The 20,710-nt window shown below is 38.1% G+C and overlaps 1 protein-coding gene across 4 annotated transcripts in view; it reads right to left on the bottom strand.

Annotated features, from left to right (window-relative positions):
• Nucleotides 1-4,448: 4,448 nt before the first annotated feature.
• HDAC9 (histone deacetylase 9) overlaps nucleotides 4,449-20,710 on the bottom strand; it is a gene marked incomplete at both ends in the record, with an annotated part of 403,985 nt that continues 387,723 nt past the window's right edge. For all 4 annotated transcript variants that reach the window (XM_079538447.1, XM_079538448.1, XM_079538446.1 and 1 more), the window contains 3 exons: nucleotides 4,449-4,488; nucleotides 13,618-13,771; nucleotides 18,744-18,828. In XM_079538447.1, coding sequence (XP_079394573.1) covers nucleotides 4,449-4,488; nucleotides 13,618-13,771; nucleotides 18,744-18,828 — 279 coding nt within the window. The remainder of the gene's footprint in view (nucleotides 4,489-13,617; nucleotides 13,772-18,743; nucleotides 18,829-20,710) is intronic.

Consider the following 20,710-nt stretch of genomic DNA (forward strand, 5'->3'; position numbering starts at 1 on the left):
TTCCTGCTATGAAATTGTTTGCGAGGGGCAAAACCACAGTGTCTTCTTCTGGGCAACAGTCTGGGCTGTTGTTATTTAGGACTAAGTCTGTGTAGGGAGGTTCATGTCTGCGTATGAGTGGGTGTGTTCATGGGACAGGGCATTTCCCAAAGGACAAGCACTCACTGAGCACCTCCTTGCCTCTGCAAATTAATCGTAGTTGGTTGTCTCACAGCCACCAGTGCCTTTGGAAATATTCCCTCTAATTCTTCATCCCAGACACATTGCCCTGAAAGTGTCCTGCTGTCTGTCTACACAAATTAAGCAGTCTCTACATTCTTGTTCTCTACAGGACCTCTGGTGTTGGCTGCAGCAAAACCTTTCTAATATTTAATCTCCAGTTATGAATCTCAGCTTTTCAGGGAGACTTCATTTAGACGAGACACCAAATTAAACATCATATACTGAAGAGAAAGACTTTTTTTGCCACTTCCTTACATCTGGCAGGTTGTTGACTTTTTGCAAGTAAAGAAATATTCAACTTTGTTTACATAACAGCAATTTGTATTTTCTATTTATGTTGTGATATTTAAGATCATTTCATGATTTTATTTTCCTCAAATTCTCTTGCCTGAAATTAAATGCTTATTTTTTACTGAAAGTAAAATTAAGAAGGAACATAAGAAAGAGACTAATGCTGTCATCTTTACTCTGGCCACATTTCTATGAACTTTGATTTTTTGCTAGGAATTTTGCCTGAAGAAGGATAATATAATGAAATAGCTCATTGCTGCAGATTATATTAAAGCCAAATGAGGGCACAGAAAGCTCCTACAAACAAAGCCAAAAAATGAAGAGCAAGAGATAGGCTTAGCAGTTCTGAAATTAACTGCCCAGGTAAAAACATTAAGCTGAATATATATATTTTTTCTTGATATCCTAAGTTGTACGATCTTTTAGTTTTCAGATTCTAATATGAATTTAATAACCTAACAGTATGCAACATGTCTCAGTCAGCTCAACACACAGTCTTCAACACTGAGGGGAGAGTATAGAATGGAGTAGCACATCAATACTTGCTGCTGTAGCATTTCTGACTCAACAGATTGCTGTTTTAGGAAAATCATGATCCAAAGCTGGAATACAGCCTCTGAACCCTCATACAGCAAGGTAAGGCTTTGCTGCAGGACATCCTGCAGTTCCCATGCCACCAGCACCACCAGAGGGTCACTCTGGCTCTGAGGGCTCTTTGCCATCTCTTCAGCTTCCCCTCCTCACTGGACAAAGGAATCATTATTTACCCCATCAGCTCATTTTTTAGAAGCAGTCTAAACTAAGATGTTGACATTTTGGCGGCCAGCTAGAAATATCTGGAATTTATTTTTCAGAGATGTCAATCTCCTTCACCTAAGCAGAGGTCCATGGCAGACAGGAGACTGTGACATTTCTTCAGAAATTGCTCCTAAGCCTCTGGATTTGAATATTACAAGCAGAGAAACAGGCAATTTGTACACCTTTTTGAAACCCAGGAAATCTGTTTTTTAATCCAGCTAAAACTGGGCTTTTTTAAGATTGTCAGTATGAATATTTCCCTGGAAATAAGACAAAAAGAACTGGGAAATATTGTAACTGTAATCCATAGGGAGCTATTGATGGTAATAAAAACTACTGTGAGAAGAAAACAGCAGCAAGTGAAACTGCCCCCTTGGAAAGCCCAGGTCTGCTTGGAAGGAAGTGTTGATATTCACCATAAGCCTTGATCATTTCCCAGAGGGCTGCACGGTGCCTTGTAATGACATAATCAAAAAGAAATGGTGTTCTCAAAAAAAAAAAAACAAAAACAAAAACAAAAAAAAACACCACCCAAAAAAACAAAAAACAACCCACCAAAGGAACACACATACACTCACACACAAAAAGCCCCACAGGTCCTGATTCATCTCCCACTGAAATCAAAGAGGATTTTGTTATTGCCTTCAGTGAGAACAGAGTTCTGGACACAATCTGTGTGCAGTTTATTTGCACATTTGCTTATCCAAATGATCCTGACTTTAGCCAATAGCACGTCTAGTTGTCTGTCAAGTAGTATGTCTGTATAAATGCATAAGTGTGAGTTTATAATGTGGTTTAATTCAAATTACTCTGGCATTTTAAAAGCTTTTTCAGCTACAAAGGACAGCTTTATCTGATTTCCACTCCAGAATATAGACTTTAATTGGTAAAGTTTGTGAATCGCATTTCAAACTGCAATTCATGTTCCATTTCATGTAAGCTGAGGGCTCAAATGGATTTTGCATTTGTGGGGTTAATTCTAGAATGATCTTACTATGCATTCAATTAAAATTTTGCAGACATCATTTCAAAATGTGAAAAGCTTTACAAATTAGCCAACTCATCAGCTTGGCCCTTAGTTTCCTTGAAGAGAAACTTCTTTGAAGACCACAAGAAAACTGCAGTAAGTGGCAAGTAAGATTGCCATCACAAGTCTGCTAAAAAAACAGGGTGAACCCTGATTGCTTTAGTCATATGAACAGTCCCTTCAGAAGCCCAAAATCAAGCAAGGTGGCTTGCAGCAGGAGTTAATTTAGCCCGCTAGGACCCTCTGTATTACTAAAATGAGCAAGATTTTGGCTTGTAAATGGTGGGTAGAATTTTATTTAACTTTCTTAGGGGCATATATCCACTTTAGAGTAAGCCTTTTGGAATAAAAGTTTACTTCACATTATAGGAAATGACATTCCTTTTTTAGATTTCCCTTTTCAAAGCATGCCTCGGATTTCTAACTTGTAGCAGAAAGCTTTTGTATAAGTAATAAAAGTCTTTAAAATTAAAATGCTAATCGTAAACAAACCCAAATGCATGAAAGATATAGTTCAACTGCATAACAAAAGAGAATTATATAATTCTATTTGAATGAAATCTTTCATCTTTGATTTACAGGTTCGAGTCTGACTGTAAGTGAAACCATATTGTTCCATATCTTTCATATCATGGCCTTCACCAGAATCTTGTTTTAATTAAGGTTTCTTTCAGATTTCAGAATAAAAAGCATGACAGTCTTCACTTATGGCTTTAATATATCCTTTGAGTTTGAAAATGTATAAAAATGAACATCATTTGCTTTCAAAAGCCAAGCGAGCTGTCACATATTGCAAGCAAAATACTTCAAGGTATCTCCCAGGGTTCATTAGGTGAGAAAGTTGTAAACAAAATAAAAGTTGCTGTAGCACAATTTTGTTCATTTGAAATCATCTAACACACATGCCCTATCTCTTTCTCTAGCAGTAAGGCAACACGTGTAACAGTTTAAGCGTTCATTATCAGCTAAAGGCACGACTCTATGTTACGTTTGCAAACATGGAATTAAATAGCTAATGTCATATCGCAGGGAAGTCTTGCTGCACTTTGGGGATCTAACGTAAAACCAAAACCCTTTGAAACTCCTTAAGCAATGTCAGCTCTCTCAGTGCAGGACTACATAAAAGAATCAGTTTGTATTCACAAGACAACCTGTAAAAAATCACCCCCAACAAACTCCACAGAAACACCTGAGCTTCAAATGAGCTGCACGCCATTGCTTCGGATCGCTGTTCTTAGAGCCAGGATGCAGAAACATTTCAGAATAAAATGAAAACACATTTGGAAAGCCATCTATTTTTCAGAGACTACTTGATCTCTGCTGCACATCTGGTGAGAGCTACTGTCAACTATGGCGGGTACAGCACTCTTTTAAAGACAGAAGATCACTCATTTTAGGGAATCGTGAATGTGTCTTTATGATAGAAAAGGTTACATGAAATGGGGAGAGATGGCCAGGGGAAGGGAAAATAAAATGAAGCACCACCAAGCACAGTACTTTGGGGGGATTTATAGTACAATAAGAAGTGCTTTCCCTGTAACTAAAATCCCTCATTTCAGTTTACACACCTTTCTCTTGTTCTGCTAAGAACTCATTACAGGGGTTCAAAAAACGGCACATAAAATAAAGGGTTTTTTTTTTTTCTTTTCATTTTTTCATTACAGGAGCAAAGAAAACAATTTCTATTAACAGTTTAACACAGTATGAAAAAAATCACCCAGTAAAAAGTGTCAGAAAGTGATTCATGGAGTTTACCAAGTATTTTGCTGGCTGTTGCAACTCATATCTATAATCTATCGTGTAGAATTTTGTAATACTCTATTTCACAATCGATGGTGGTGAGCGGGTCGAACAGCATATAAAAAGCATGCTCTAGGCTCTTTCTCCCAAGCCTATTTTACTGTAACTCTACAATTGTAGCGGTTACATTTAAGGAATCTTTCAAGTCCATCCAAAGAACAAGTGAAGCTGCTATTCAGAACTTTGTGCCCAGTGTTTATGTTCCATCTGATCCATGCCACCCAAGCAGCAGACAAGACATGTCTGAGGGTGCTTTGGGGGGATACACAATGATGTCACCCACAGGAAATATCAAGGAGGACTTGGCACTTCACAAGGCTGGCTCTTCTTCCATGGGCTCGCCAGCAGCTCTGTAAAAATAAACAGGCAATCAGAATACAGCATAAGAGTACACAATGACATTGTAGATTTTCATGCATAATCAAAGCTGATTTTTCAGCTCTCTCTCGTGTTTATTTGTGTTATTCAGTTATCCATAAATAGAGTTTCTTTCCTAGGAAGTATAAACAAATGTCAAGTGGAAAAACATTTTAGATCCAAGCAATCACTGAAAACGTTCCTGTTTATATTAAAATATGTCAGAATATTTTATAACTTTTTCTCCAGAAATGTACATGCTTTGTGTCAACAGAATCAAATCATTTCATGAAAAAAATACCCGTGATACTTCTATTTTACAAGCACTTGTGACTGGAAATACATGCATTTGTTTTTCCCAAGTGAGCCCATACCATTACAAAACCCCAGTTTACCAGTAGCCAAGCAATCAGCAATATTTCTTGCAACGTTTTTCCTCAATCCTTTGAGTTTTAATTCTGTGCTTTCATAAATGCATTGGCTGCTGCCTGCCTGCCTGCAACTTATGAGACCAAATTCTGAACTTGTCTAGCAGTCTTAGAGAGAGTATCCATTAATAATATCTCATCAGATTCTAAGTGCAACTTTTGTTTGAAACTTCCTGGGAAATATCCAACTTAAGCAAGATAAAGTCTTTAAAACATCTAGTAAGTAACAAATGGAGATAAATGCTGAGCTGGTGCACTGTGTCATAGCTTCTCGTATCTAACTGTTTCTGAGCATTATGCTGCTAATTGTAAAATGGGGAACTTCTGAGACCATGGTGAGAACTCACTGTTGAAGGATGTAAGAATTTAGAAACAGACCATTTTTCATCAGTCTGGCTGAACACAGCCTAAAAAGTGAGTTTAAGACCTCCAAGAATTGCTTGAAATAAAGGGGGGCAAAAAGTAAATACAAATTAATAAATAGAACAGATATTTACCAGTTAAATCTGATAAGCTCACATAAAGATTGGCTTCAGTAAAAATCCCTCAGAAGATACAAGATCATGGGATCTCATGGAAAAAAAAAAGTAATTAATGGGGGCTTGCATGGGCTTTGGTAGTTTATTTAGCAAGGAAGCCAGAGAATTTTGAATTAATCTGGAATTTATTAAAGTTTTTCTCAACAAAAAAAAAAACAGCAATCTCTCTTTAAAAGATTTTATGCAGGTCATTCCTTTATGATTTGAAATTATTATAGTTAGTATGTTAAAAAATAAGTCAGATGAATAATATATGAAAAAGTAGACATTTTTCAGATTAATTGTTTTCCAAAGGGTTTGTGAACCCAAAAGATTATCCATCTATAAATCTCAAATCTGCTACTCCTCGCCATACAGTGGAGGATTTTTAATGTGAGCAATAAAAAAATGACCAAGATCATCACTATATTTTTATCCTTCCTTGCATTCTCCTGACTTGTGGTTTGGATGGCACAGAGGAAATAGAGGTGGGATGGAGCCCAGCCTTCTAGTGAAGTATGGCATAGGAACATGTGCTGTGGGGAGACTCCACACTGCTGCTGTTTGTTGCCCTCATGCTAACCACATGGTCCCACTTTTTCCAGCAGAAGACCTGCTTCCCCTGTAGAATAATGCAAAAGTGCAGCAAGCCCTGTTAAACACCCAGGACCTGACAAGAGTTGCTGAGAAAAGAGCAATTTGAAAGCAGGTAGCAGTTAATATTTTAGATTCTGCTGTGCATGAATGAATGAATGAATGTATGAATGAATGAACAAATGAATGAGAAGAAAGCTTTCAGTAGATTTTAACTGGTGACTGGCAGAACAGGAAAGAGTGGAGCTCTGGAAAATTTCTGCAATTGGAAGTGGGAGCTTTTGTTATTTATAAGGAGCTAGGGAAGGAGTATGTGCAAGTCTACTTACATGTATTTGGCTTCTGATTCTGATATTCATGATATTCTGATTCATGATATTCTCATGAATATCTTACAACCTTGAGACAATTGTGTTTAAACATTTAGCCCTGGGTAATTTTTCATTGATGAGGGCACTTCTGAAAACCAGGACTGACCTCATGCACTGTGCTCTAATAAACTCCTGTGTACTCCAAGAATATCCCAGTGTTCCTCAACAGTCAAAGCCTAAGCCCCAGTAGAAATATTTACATTCAAGTGCAAGACTCAAGGCCCTTTTTGGAAGTGGAGAAGAGGTTCAGGTGTCCTGGCAAATCCAGTTGCTATCTCCCAGAGTGAGTATTCTCAGCCTTCTTGAGTCTGCTTTGATAATTTGTGTGTGTGCTTTTACTTCAGTTTATTAGCACAAGAGAAGTCACTGGATCTATCCAATGACTTGTCAGTAGAAACGTACATGTTTACAGGACAACAGCTTAGGCTAGAGTTTTGTGAGAGATCAAGTAAAGTTTTCAGGCTCTTAGTACAGAAAGAAAAACATTGAAATCACATATGTTTGAGAGATGAATCAATGTGTACCCCTTCAGCTTAAATACAAAGTTCTTCCCGTGAAATTGAGGGAGCAGAGTCTGACAGGCCAAATTTATGTTACCTCAATTATGTCACTCTTAGTTGCACTAGTTCACTTAGTCTTCCTGTAGCTAGCAAGAAGTTGGCATAAAAAAATAAAACAGGAAAACAAAACAAAACAACCTAATCCATATTGTATGCTCTAATTCCTCAGAAATGTAACAGTGAGGTTGGATCTGATCCAGGCTGATCTGCACAGTTGGCAGATCCAAAATGGCACAGATTAGGACTGTAATGAATGAAGAACCATGACTGTGATCTTTTGTAAACCTACACTGAAACTGCAGGTTTCTAGGAGCAGAGCTCTCTTGCATTCATTCTAATTATTTGAATATACCATGAAGAGTGCTTGCCTACAATATATCTATCTGCAGCTCACACTCTGGCAGAAGGAAATAGTCTCTGTGCAGTTATTGCTAAATGAAATGATCATATTAAAACAAATGAAGTCAATGAGACAGAGTTCTTCCATGTGGATAAAATCTGGCAAGACTTGAGACACTTCGAGTGCTATTGCTCTGTGGTAGTTCTGAGTAAATGGCAACCATATTATTTAATGAGAATTCTATTTAAAATAGGTCAGATCTACACTGTAAAGAAAGCTAGTATAAGAATCTAGATGTGTTCTGTAAATCATAAAAAAATTCTCTTACCTCAATTTATAAATTAGAATTTCAGAGATTCCTCAAAGATTCCTACACCACCACACGCAAACAAACAAAAAAACAAAAAAAAATCAAGATAAGTCTCCGAGTCCCCAGAATTGCTGAAATTGCTGAACAAAAGATAGATTTTCTTATGGGGTATGGTTGTTTTATGCCATAATCTGTTTCTAATTTAACTCAGCTGTCTCAGGGAAGAGCATCGTAATTGAAAAGTGATCCTCTGGTAGCAAAGAATGGGGGAAAGGAGGTATGTTTCTATACCTTGAAGATGATTTGGCGAGTGCTTGAAGACATCATATTAAAGATCCCAAGTAAGTGTATATCCTAGTAAAAAATGGTCTCTATGGATCAAAGGAAAAGAGCCATGATGAAAAAGACTTTGCAATTTAAGAGCCAACCAAGGTAAAAACATGTGAACTCCCAAAAGAGGATGTCGTGTCCAAATAAGGCAAATAAAATAGAAACTCTGGCAAGTTCAATGTAAACCCACAAAATGGGCAAAGGAGAATCTGAAGACTAACATGTTAAAGGCATAAAAACTAATAATGAAAAGATCTTTCAAATACATCAGAAGAAATGATCAAAGCATAAGAGGAACATCAAGAAAGGTAGACCACAAGAGCAAAATGAACTATTTATATCTCTGTTAACTAGAGAAGTGTCAGGTAGATTTTATTATTTGCAGATGAACTGCCTTAAACTGAATCAGCACAAGAACAAGCTGATATATTAAACACTGCCAAATTGCTAAGAGCAGATTAAACTTGTCCACTGAGTTCTTAGGGAATGCAATCATGATGTTTCTAAATAAATAACTGTAGAGTACATTCTACTGGTTAAATCAGCATCCATGCCAGAGGTAAGAAATGCTGTCCTCCTTAGGGAGACTATAGGAGAAACAGTATGTCTGTGCTGGGGGTGGGGGGGAGAGATTGATAGCAACTATAATAAATCATAGAATTAGTAGGCATTTAGATAATAGTAATTTGGCTAAGAGTTAAGCCTTAACTGTTGCAGGGAAGTCAAACCTTACAAATTTATTACAAATTTCTGAAGGAACTGAAGGAAGAGGGATCAAGTGATACCCATGTACAAAGAAAGTCTTCCAATGATTTTATGCAAATGCTCTGAGGAACTTAGTTTATGAGAGAAGTCCCTGCCATAGATTAAAAAGCCATCTGAAGGAAGAAATGGGTAATAACACTGGTGAATTTTCACCATAGAGAGTTGTTCCACAGCATTTCAAGATTTGGCAACGTACCAGTTCATTTAAGTGATAACATTTGTTGATGATGCAAAATTACTGATACCAGATAGTTCTAAAGCCCATAGTGCCAATTCTGAATGGAAAAGAAGGTAAACAGATGCAAAATAATACACAAAGCAGAGCGAGGACAGCTTTAATTGTTTATATACTGTGATGGCAATTACTGAGAGCTTAGAATTAATGAGAGTAGAAGAGAGAAACAAAAGCAGCAAAAAATGCCCATCATTAATCTACTGTATATATAATAGTGTGCTCAACATCTGGTGTCCTGAATTCTATTCTTAGTCCTTGTTCTTAAAAAGTACTACAAGAATTATGAAAAGGGGCAAGAAGAATAATCTGAAGTAAGATTTCTTTTTAATTCCAGGAAAAATAAAAGGTCTTGAGACAGTTAAAATATTTAAAACCAGAAATGTAGCAGAGAATGTGAGTAGGAAAAAAAAGCTTTCATTTCTAAATGCTCTAAACTGCGCCTGATGAAGCTGTGGGATTCACTGCATGAACATCAAAACTGTAAATTAGTTCAAAACTAGCTTTGAAAAATTTGTACTTGGATAAGTATCCTGGAGGCTTTCATACAGATGGGTCACATACAGCCGTTGAGATTACAGATGACCAGGGAAAGTCTTGCTCTCAACTCCTCTGTTCCCTGTCCTTTCCTTCAGGCACTAGCCACCAGGTGGGTAAAATAAGGCTGCAGCTTCTCTGACTCCTGAGCCTGGCTTTGAGTTCAGATGCAATGGGGTATGGTCAGTAGGTGCAAGTTCTTCAGAAGTTTTTCTGGATGCTCATACAGTGAAATTCTGAGCAAAGCTCTATGAGCCAATGCACAGGCAGAGAATGTGACCCTAGTTGGTGGCTAGATGTACCCTACAATCTAAACAGTTCCACTGCTATAAAATACATTGCAATATGACTGAAAATGCAACTGATAGCTCAGAAACACTAAGGGAAATGCCCAAAACTGATGCTTCATTTTCATTTCCATTTGAGTAAAATCTACGCTCAGCTGAATGAGGGCCATAAAGTTAAATCCTGATAAATGTCATTCTCAAGATTTACTCTTTGCTGCAAAAGTTGTAAGTGCTGGAGACTTCTCCCCACACCCATTTATTTTTCCATTTTAAGACAAGATGTACAGAAGCTCCAGTATATCATGGACAGCACTGTGCTGATTATTTTCATAGCAAGACTTCTGAAACAGATGTCTGGCCAAAGCAAAATTCTAATCAGCTAAATCTGTATCTCGCTTAGGGAATAAGCAGTTATCTATACACAAAAGTTATGGCAGTTGGAAATGCTTTATAGGGCATGCTGGTTCCTTTAATTGCGTTTGCATTTAAATCTGTGTTAGCATCATGCATGTTTTCTTTCCTATCCACAAAGTCTTTTCTTCTATATCTGTTCTCTCATGAAGGCTATAATCAAGTTTCAATTGAATCTGAAAGTGCAGAGTTGTGTTTGGTTAAATAAAACACCAAAAGCATGGCAGATTTCACTATTTTCTTCATTTAGTCTCAGAGAAAATCAAATAAAAAAAAAATAATCTGCACTGTCACTTGAAGAAAAGAAGGAAGGAGAGACGAAAGAAAGAGAAATACTTAATGCAGGCCTTAGCCAGGAGCATTTTATCCTTTATTCATCAGTGGTAAGTGAGTCAGATACGAGTTGGCCAGGAAAAGAGCTGCTTTACCCAAAATCTGAGTTTAAAACGAGTCATCTCACTCCAAACACCAACATATCCTCCAACATAACTGGCAAGAGTTTCCCACAAAGAGACTTTTGCTGCCACTCTCTTCATCTGCAGGCCTGGCCATCCAGAGCTGAAATCAACAGGATGTCTATCATCAACTATGTGAAACAAGACCGGAATTATCAGCTTGGCAGAACATAGTGGCAATTAAGAGAAAGTAAACAGACTCCTGGCAGAATGAAGGAACTCTTCAGGCTTCCTTGTCAGCCATGACACTTTCTGTTCTGATCCTGCTCTGCCAGCCACTAACAATTTTCCCCCAGAAATACTCAGTGGAAAGGTCTTCAGACGGTGGCTGCAATCCACAATGGGGAAGAGTGATGCAGAGAACATAAGAGCCCAGAGGGCTCTTCAAGTTCCTGCAGCTCTGTCATTTCTCATAGAGGGAGGTTGGAGAAGGAGCAAAGTATACTTGGTCTTTAATTATAATAAATGGAACAAATGTGATAAAATTGTAATTCATCACTGTGTTACTCCAGCTTGTGTTCTTATATGCCTATGAATAGAATTATATGTTTTTGTTAAGTGAATTGAGTTATACTGGCATAAAACCAATGTGTGCAATATCAAATCAATCCCTGCATTCATAATCCCATGCAGAACTTTCATTCATGCTCAAAGTGCAGCTAGGTCCTCTCTGCAGCCCAGAAAACTGTGTCTGCATCTCTGAAATCAATCTTCAAGGTCACCCTTTTTCATTCCATATTCATCTTTACATTCAGTAGGGAGAAAGCCAAGAAAACAACATCCTGAAGCCTCAGAAAAAGTAGCTGTCAATTTTGTCCCAGTGAGATGATGCTTATGGTGTCCTGTTGCTCCCTGATGGCAAGCTGACTTTGGGTGACTTCTTTGTAGGTTACAAATGTGGAAACATAATCAGGGATGTACGCTTGTAAGGATTTATTTGCGCTGCTGAAAAACTTCAACAGCACCAAGGATATTTCAAACAAAGCCATTTTTCCACAGAACAATTCATCACAAAGGCTTCACCCCTATAAGAGCCCAGGACTGATGAAGTGTAATGAATCTGGCAGCCACATGAATTCCACTTGTGTACATTTCAGCACATCCGTTTTTTTTCCCACTTTCTCAGCTCTGCTCTGAGACGCTGTTTTCAGAATGGGAGGAAACTGCCACAGGTTATCAGTAGTTAGGCAATAAATACAATAATTAAGTCAAAGGGTTATTTTGCTCAAGTCTTATAAAATCAGTGATTGCTCTTGACAGCCGTAGATTTAAGTGAGCGGAAGATCATAACAAATACAGTTCTTGATTATTCTAAGCAATACAAAAATACACAAAATTAACCACGCCCTTTTTCATACAACTTAAGAATTTGCTGTGTTTGGCTGAATTAGTTCCAACACTTTAATTAAAATTGCTTATATTTCAGAGCTCTGCATACACAAACAGGATCCCCAGCTTTCTTTCCTTGGCTAACAGAAACATCTCGTGACAGTCACAAATCTACATGACAAACCTTATTATTCCTTAGCTGATCACTGATTAATGCTCTCACAGATATAAAATTTGTCTCCTGTTCATCACTGGATTCTTCCTGAGTTTTTATGGATTCATTTGTAATAATCCACACCCAACAATAGATGTAGCATCCTTAAAACACAGTTGCAATAAGAAAGGTGACTAAGTAAACACCACAAACTTTACTGACTAGCTATGTCCCCAATGTGTTCCTTTGAGCCACATCTGCAAATCTCTTGACAGATGAATGCTGTCACAGTAGTGGGAGATGTCCACTTCCAAATGCTCCAATAGGTTTGAGCTGATTCCGTGTTGCTCCCCACGGGTTCTCCCAGATGCCCATCAGACAAGTTTGGAATAAAATTCCCATGCAGACAGCAAGAACCAAACTAAACAAATAGCTGCCATGGCACAAGAGTCACAAGCCCTTTTGGCTCCAGTCCAACCACAGCTCTAGTCTGCTTCCATCTCCCTCCTTCCTCTCCTGCTATGCAGTTCCATTCTACAATGTGCAGGGAGCTGGTGAGTCTCCTTATAAGGCTTTTTTTTCTACTTTACTTCTCTTTCTTTTTTCCTCCGATGGAAACTGAACTGCTCCCTGCATTCTGGGTCTTCATCTGTTGGAGAAGGCCAGAAAAGTTTGTCCTCTAAAAGAGTAAATAGGAAACACCAAGAACTTCTGCAGAGGCTCTTCAAAACTCTGATGTCCCTTTGAACAAATACTGCTTTGTAACATAGTGCTCAGAGGCTTTTTTTCTTTTTTTTTTTTTTCATCTTTAACTGGCAGAAAACTAGTAACAGTTACTGTGTCATTTTCTCAGGCTGCGAAAATGAAAGCAATGTTCATTAACCTAAAAAAGCAGCTGGCAAGCTGGAAAAAGAGAGCATTCTCTTTTTAGCCGGTACCTTCAGAACAGCAGGCAGAAAATGTTGGCCCTTGTCCTGGCCAGGATTGTTTTAAGTTTTATGCTGGCACTGTTCCATTGCTTCCAGGGAAGTAACTTTTAATGCCTATCTAATATCATTTAATAATGATTTAAGTCCGTCCTTATTACATTTATCTGAGCATAAGTTAGATGCCTTCCTAGAAAGTTAAAGCTAACCCAGTTTTGAATTTCTTCCAATGTGAAGAATACTGTTGATTATACTTGATCATGTCCATTTTATTCACAAAGACAGTATAAATAGTGCACTTTTTATATAGTAAAGAGTTTTTAACATGGGGATGAAACAAAGTTGTTGTACTCTCATGAACCTTAGTAAAGAGATACGCGCACCAAAACATTTGTTAGCATAGAATACCTTTGTGTTTCCATCAGTCAAGTAGGAAGATCTTAAATTGAAGGAGGAAAAATTCCAGGTAGCTCAGTTAGCAGACAATCTGGAAACAACTCAGTCTAGCTGTCTTCTGCATCCCGTGTGACTGGAGTGCAAAATCCTCGCTCTCTGCAATAATTGCATGGGCTTACCTGCTGCTTTCCTGAGGAAAGCACTGCTCAACATCCACTGAAAGGGAGGCCATAGCAGACACCGTTTCTGTCTCCTCCCTCTCTCGTTTCTGAGACTCAGCCAGAGCACAATCCACTGGCACAGAGTATGGCTCCACTGACTTCCAGTACTTGCCTAAGAAAAACACACATCATAATTTATGGGAATCTCAGCTAGCACTGTGGTACAAGCATAGTAATCACTTAGTTCAATGCCGAGTGATTATAATTTAAAATCACTGCAGTGTTAGCAGTGCAATTGAAGTATGTTTCTGAACCTACGAATGCCAAGTTGGAAAGTGCTTTCATTCCAAGGGCTGTGTCACACCCTTCCCCAGAAGGTAATAAATTGGAGGAGTAACATGCAGCCTAATGAACTCATGCTGTCAGACAAGCTATTGGCTTTATCTACCCAAGGTAAAGGGAGTTCAGGGCAGGGTTAATACCTAAATATTGCTTTGATATTGAAGATTGTTGATGCATACACAACAAATAGGACAAGAAAAATGAGCATGGTTGTATAAAGTGCTCACACAGCACAGTCTCAAAAAGGAAAATGTTAGAAATGCCAGCTTGGACTGAAGCAATTCTGCCAGAACAATCAGGTTTGTTAGTCCTGGATGTTCTTTCTCCTTCAACCTCAGGGCGTATACTAGAACAATAATTTATTTAAAACTTTCATATATGAACTGGCTGCTGCTGGAAAGCTGCCAGATATCATAAGGAATGGTTTCTAGTTTGCTGTGTAAAAAGGCAGCAGTGGATTAAAACCATGAGTAAACTCTGCTCTCAGACTACAACAGAAGATACAGTAAGGAGCTTCTCAACTGGCATCAACAAAGTTGGCAGGTGACATCACTGTCACAAAACTGGTCTGCTGCTGCACAGCTGTTAAGAAACAGAGGTCGATCAGTGGTAACCAGGAGGACAAGAAAGAATTTACATATGCATTTCTTACAGCTCAGTAATCCACCCTGCACTCACTAATTTCCAGGTGGATGACACCTGGAAATGAGGAGCTTTGGGGAGGCTGGAAGCTCCGCATCAGTGCTTACTCAGTGTTTAGCAGAAGGCTTCCAGCAGCTGCTGCAGAGGTTGGGGCAGGGTACTTATCTGGGAATTAGAGGGAGGATTTCAGCAGCTGTGAAAGAGAGGGGATCAAAAAGAGGACTTTTCCAAGGGTTAAAAGGAGAGTTTTGGCAGCTGGGCAGTGGGTTGAGGCAAGGTGCTGATCCGGAGGGTGGCCAGAGGCTCTGACACCTGGAGGCTGGGCTGGTGGTCATGGCTGGCTGGCCATGCTGCACACAGGCCAACTCACAACTCCCTCATGGATAGCACAGCTCTCCACACTACTTCAGGCTTCTCAAAAGATGAACTTTTTACTCCAGTGTGAAAGCAGCTGTCAGTAAAACCTGAAAATGTCTTCATTCGAAAATATCACTGCAAGATGAAAGCCCAAGCCAATCTGCAAGAACAACCAGCGAGCGTGGCCAGAGTGTTTCTTTGAACTCTAATAGTGTGCACATTTGAGTAGTTAGCAGAATCTTTAAATAACGGGGACCTTCTGGGGATAAAATGTAAAGTGTATTAAGTATCCTACAAAGTTGAGATTAAGTGTTAGAAGGTTGGCTTTGCTCCAGAAGCATGAAAGACACAGCTAAAAAGTTATGTACATAACGGTAGGCTCAATGATTGGAGCCTGGCAAATTTTATAAAAACAAGACAAAAATATTCTCTATTATTACTGTGCTCAGAGACCAAATTCTCTGTTCATTAAAAAATATACTAAAAGCAAACAAAAAAAGTTATATGGGCATTCCACAGCATTCTCACAGATCATATGCGCAAAAGTCAGTCTTTGCAATATACACCCAATTCAAACCCTATAATTTACGAGCTAAATGTTCACAGAGTGGGTGGGGTTTTCGTTGCAGAAACAGATGTGCAAGAAAATCAAATCTGTTGGCATGGGAATAATACCTCCTCTTGCCTATAAAAGAAATGAACCCGTGTTCACTGCTGGAGTTTTCAAGGGCTCTTATTCATAAAATAAAATATTAGTAACTAGCTACCACTGCGTTGCTCTCCTGCAGCAACAATAAAACAGCATCAGTGAGGACTGCTCCATTGCATTCGTTCATTCACACACAGGTTCATACACCAGCCGCCCCCTGAATCCGGCCTTTCTTGTAACACCAAAACTCAGGGCCAATTCAGGCATATTATCGGGCTCTTTGTGCCCATTTAACTGCCCTCCATTCCCAAGCGATCAGTGATATTTCTTGTTTCCCTATATTGAGCAATGTAATATAGAGGGGGTTTCAGCATTAGAGGGGCAGCAGAGACCCTGGTAAGCAGGTGTCAGCATCTATGCTGCTGTGGAGGGTCTTGGAGAAGGGGAGTACACAGAAGCCCATTGTGGTTCGTGGGAAGAAATTTTAAAGGAATCCCATTTAGGAATAACATCCAGGTAGTAGCAGGTACCTTGTGTGGAATTTTCTGGTGCTGATGAAAAAGCAACGGTAGATTTTTCTTTAAAATTACAAAGCTTACAAGCAGCTGTAGTAAGCAAAAAAATCTTTGCATGCTTCTTTTATTAAACCACAACTCATATATATTCTGCACTAAGCATATATGGGGCTTGAGTATGTTCAATCCAAAAGAACTGCAGGCAAAGTCTTGCAAAATAGGCAAGCATAGCATGCATTTGCAAAGGAGCTTTCTTAAGAACTCTAGATATGCTGCAGATCGACAACTGGGTAAACTTAAAGCATCTGACCCAAACCTTAAAAATGCCATTTCTGCTGTGCTATATTGAAATGTGAATTTCTGCTGGTTCTGTTACACTCATTGAATATATTGCAGAGAACAGGGAAAAGAATGGAGCATGTCCCTGGTTTCATTCATACAAAACTTGAAGAGGAATCGCTGCTTGCAAGAAGGAACAATGAAACCAACTCAGTCTTCTAGGTATGCTGTGGCTTTCAACATGCATATATGCCTAAGTCTCTCTCAAAGATTTGTAGGGGCACTGATTATTACCAGGAAATAATAAAAATGAATGATTCTGTCACTGCTAAAATCATTTGTAATTGCCTTTCATCAAGAGGGTTGGACATGCGGTACTATGGTTTGCTTGAAAAATCCAGTTTGGAGATAATATTAAAGCTAGTGAACAGGACTGTTTAGAAATACTATATTACATGGGTGTGGGAATTACCACTTCCAACTATGTTACATTTCCAAAAGGGCTTTAGATCCCTGTCACACACACACATACAAAAAAAAAAAAAAAAAAAAAAAAAAAAAAAGTTTATATAAATATAAAGTTTATATTTATATAGTTTATATAAGTTTATATAAATTCTGTTCCACTTACAAAAGAATATATTTTGAGGTGCTCCTCCACAATTTTTCAGTGTAATTTTTTTAATTACATATCCTGCATGAATCTTCACTAACCTCCCTCAATATTCTTTTCCTTCCTTCAAGCACATTTGTTTCTAATACTTGGTCTCTCTCAAAAAATGATGGATACATAACTTTTCAGGCAATAGGTGGAAAAAAAACATCCCGCATCAACAGCACTGTGTACAACTCCAAATCCTGAGCAGTCTGGCAGTTCATTGGACTGCCATGACTGAACTGGGTCTGCTCAAACCAAAGTTTGCTCTGAATAATCAGAATTAAGTCACTCTGCAGAGCTTTGGCTTGTGTTTTGAGATACACACCATATCTTTGTTTCTCAGCCACTTTCTTCTTCCTAAAAGACCATCATTTGTGTATAAGTATTGTTAGTAAGACACTTAGACACCATGTTTCTCTAGATCTAGTATTATTTTTTCCCCATCCATTCTGTTTTTGTTGTTTGTTTCAGATTTGTTTTTCATTAAATATATGTTCTTATTCCTAACAGAAATAGATGCTCTTTCCAGTTGTTCATAAGCTTTCTAGGTCTCTGTGTGTGGCTTTCTGTTCCTATTATCATTTGCAAATCAATATGATCTTGTGTAGGATGTGAATTTTCTTAACTTACAGGGAATTTTAAGAAAAACACAAATTCATGAGCTACTCTAAGAGATACCATTTAGCAAAAATGTCATACTGGAATTTATCAAATACAGATGATTTAATTGGAGCCTGTACATATTGTGAGTGACTGCTAGATATGAAGGATTATAAATTATAAAGGATTATGAATTATAAACCCACATTGAATTTCACAGTCTCTTTACAACTAAATTTACATTTAGAAGTACTACATTATCAATGAATAATGCATGGTGTCCCCATCAAGAGCTGCATTTATTTTATAGAGATGACTCCCACTTACTTGTGATTAACCTAACATGAATCAAAACATTTGTTATCCATTTGTTATTGTTAAGGACCCAGCAAACAGTAGAAGTCAGGAAGCTTCTGCAGCCTTGGTAAAATGGCAGAAAGCAGATTAGAGAAATTAAGGGAGTTCTGTTCAGAAGGATTAAGGTAACTGATGGCAAAGTGAAAAATTTTCCCTGAGGTCAGAGCAGTGCCCCAAAGCATCTGGTTAGTAAAGAGCAAGGCACAGAACTGAAGCAATCAAGTACTGTTTGAATCAGAAATAGAACAAAATCGCAATATATTTGCCAACACTGTTCCAGAGATCATTGTCCATTTTAAGCTTCTAAATTTTATTTCAAATTCCGCCACATACTGAAGTGAGTAACTTGAAAAGGGCTGCACAAACAAAATCTGAAAAGTCTGTTTGCTTGAGCTGTGATTTATGCGTCTGTTCCTGTCCCTCACTGACAAACATCTATTTCATTTAACCTGCTCTGGAATGGGGAGATTTGGGAAAATGCAGAAATTGGAAAGCTCTAAATAATTTAAATGGCTTAATGCATCATGTATAAATACATAGCAAAAACAAAGACATGCCAAAGCAACAAAAACAAAGTGTGTGTGTGTGTATATATATATGTAGATACATACAAACTAGACACAGCATGTGGGTTTGTACATACAAAACTTGTCTTCTCTTTTCTGTGAAACAATTGTTTAATGTCTGTGACATTAATTAATAACAAAAAACATCCAAACCCAACAACCCAATCTGAGAAACATACTTTGAATTTCAGTGGTCTTTTGTAAAGAAGCTATTGCATTCATATTGGGGATTTGGTGCACAATATCTTCCGGGAGAGGCTCCAGCTGCAAGAATAGAATAGAATAATATAAATTTTCAATAAGAAGCAGGGAAGCAAAACAAACTGAAACAAACTAATCCTCAGGAAAACCTTAGCCCAGGAACTGGTTAACATTTTGCTGGTTAGAGTTCTAAAAGTATAGCCATGATTTTGTTTTCTGTTTTCAGCCATGTAATTGAATTCCAAGGGGCTTTTCTATTGGCTGCAAGACTAATCTATGGAGTCTCTGAAGCAGGTGCATGTCTGTGTATTATTCATTAAAAAAAATGCTAGTTATTTGTGTAATTTTTGTAGGTTCCTCGCAAACCAAATTCCACTGCGTCTGTATATGCAGCTGGGTACTCCAAACAAAACCTTGCTGAAGCCACACTGAAACCAAAGTGTGCATTCCATTATCTTTACTTTTCTAGTGTTATTAAATCTAACCATCTTATACACTTTAAGATTTATATGGGAAATCCATGAAACAGCTACTTTTATTAGCTTTGAATTACTTTCAAATAAAGAAGTAGGTGAAAAATTATTGTGCAGACCAGCAGTACAAGTTCTCTAAGCACACTTGTTTTAGAGACAACTGAATTTTAATCAGTCAGTTTTAATTGTGCTTTCTTTGGGTGGAGCTGCATCATAATAAATTAGCAGAAGGATGTGTTCAGTTTCTGCACAGTAATTTCTTTCCTGCAATGAATACGAGTTATCCCTCACCACTTCTCATTGAGGAAAATTAGGTACCTAAATACCTTAAAAAAACTAATCCCTGGATACTTTTGACATATATTCAACCTTTTAAAACTAATTTGCCATAACAGTGCCCCACTCATTTCAAATCCCCATTTATAATCTGGAGATAACAGTATTTTTCTGTTTCACAGTGATACTTCACTGCACGGAACATACAGTACTTTTCTTCTTTTCATAGGACTTACATTAATCCTAATTTGGATTTCAGAGTTGTGAAGAATAGACATGTGATAGTAGTTAACATCAGAAATTACTATATCCTGACAATTCATGAGGATAACAACCAAGTGAGAACTACTTGTATTTTGATTTTTATTTTTTTTTGTCCACGCATTTTCTCCTAGAAAAGGGTAAACATAATTAGGACTATGCGTCCGTCCTTGTTCTGTAACAACTACATTTTCCTTGAACTGTGCTTAGAGACCATTCTGCTTCCTCATGCAGGCTGGCTAAGTCTGGCCTTGGAGGCGTGCTTCCTGCAGAGCCAGGAAGGAGAAATCCCATCATGGTGAACAAGAGCCATATCAGAACCAACCTCTCTTCTTTAAAGCTAAGTAAGTTCAACCATCATTGATGGGAGACATCTGTGCTGCAGACAGAACTCCTTTATTAAGCATGCCTGGGCCTGCTTTAAACTAGGTCAAGTGTAGCCCACCCAAGTAGCTTCCTTGTGAAGTGAGTACTTCAGTAGCCATCACATATTGTTCCTGGGGTTGCTACTGCCGCATTGCTACCCACCAACTAGATAAAATCAGCTTTGACCCAAGCACACAAAGTGGGAAGCAAATGCAGTGTAGACATCCCCTTAACAATGCTATTTTAAGGAAGTTCAACTACAAATTCCAGAAATTCTGGGAACCTACCTGTAAGATCAACCCTGAACGTCTGCCAGTAATAAAGACACTGTAAATAACTCCAGTGGTTAGGTGTCTTGATAGCTAAATGGAATAAGGCTGTTTGTGTCATTATTTCCTTAGAATACCATGCGGGATTGCAGCTGGAAGATTTCCTTGTGGCTAGAAACAATAGTACTATGTTTTGTTTTCAAATAGAATAAATCACTCCATTCTGTGCAGTGAGCATGTATTCAGAAAAGTTCTGGTAGAACCTGAGTTGGCCCCAGCCCTTCTCAGTTACTGGAGAGG

The sequence above is a fragment of the Tetrao urogallus genome, assembly GCF_951394365.1.
Source record: "Tetrao urogallus genome assembly, chromosome: 7".
Lineage (NCBI taxonomy): Eukaryota > Metazoa > Chordata > Aves > Galliformes > Phasianidae > Tetrao > Tetrao urogallus.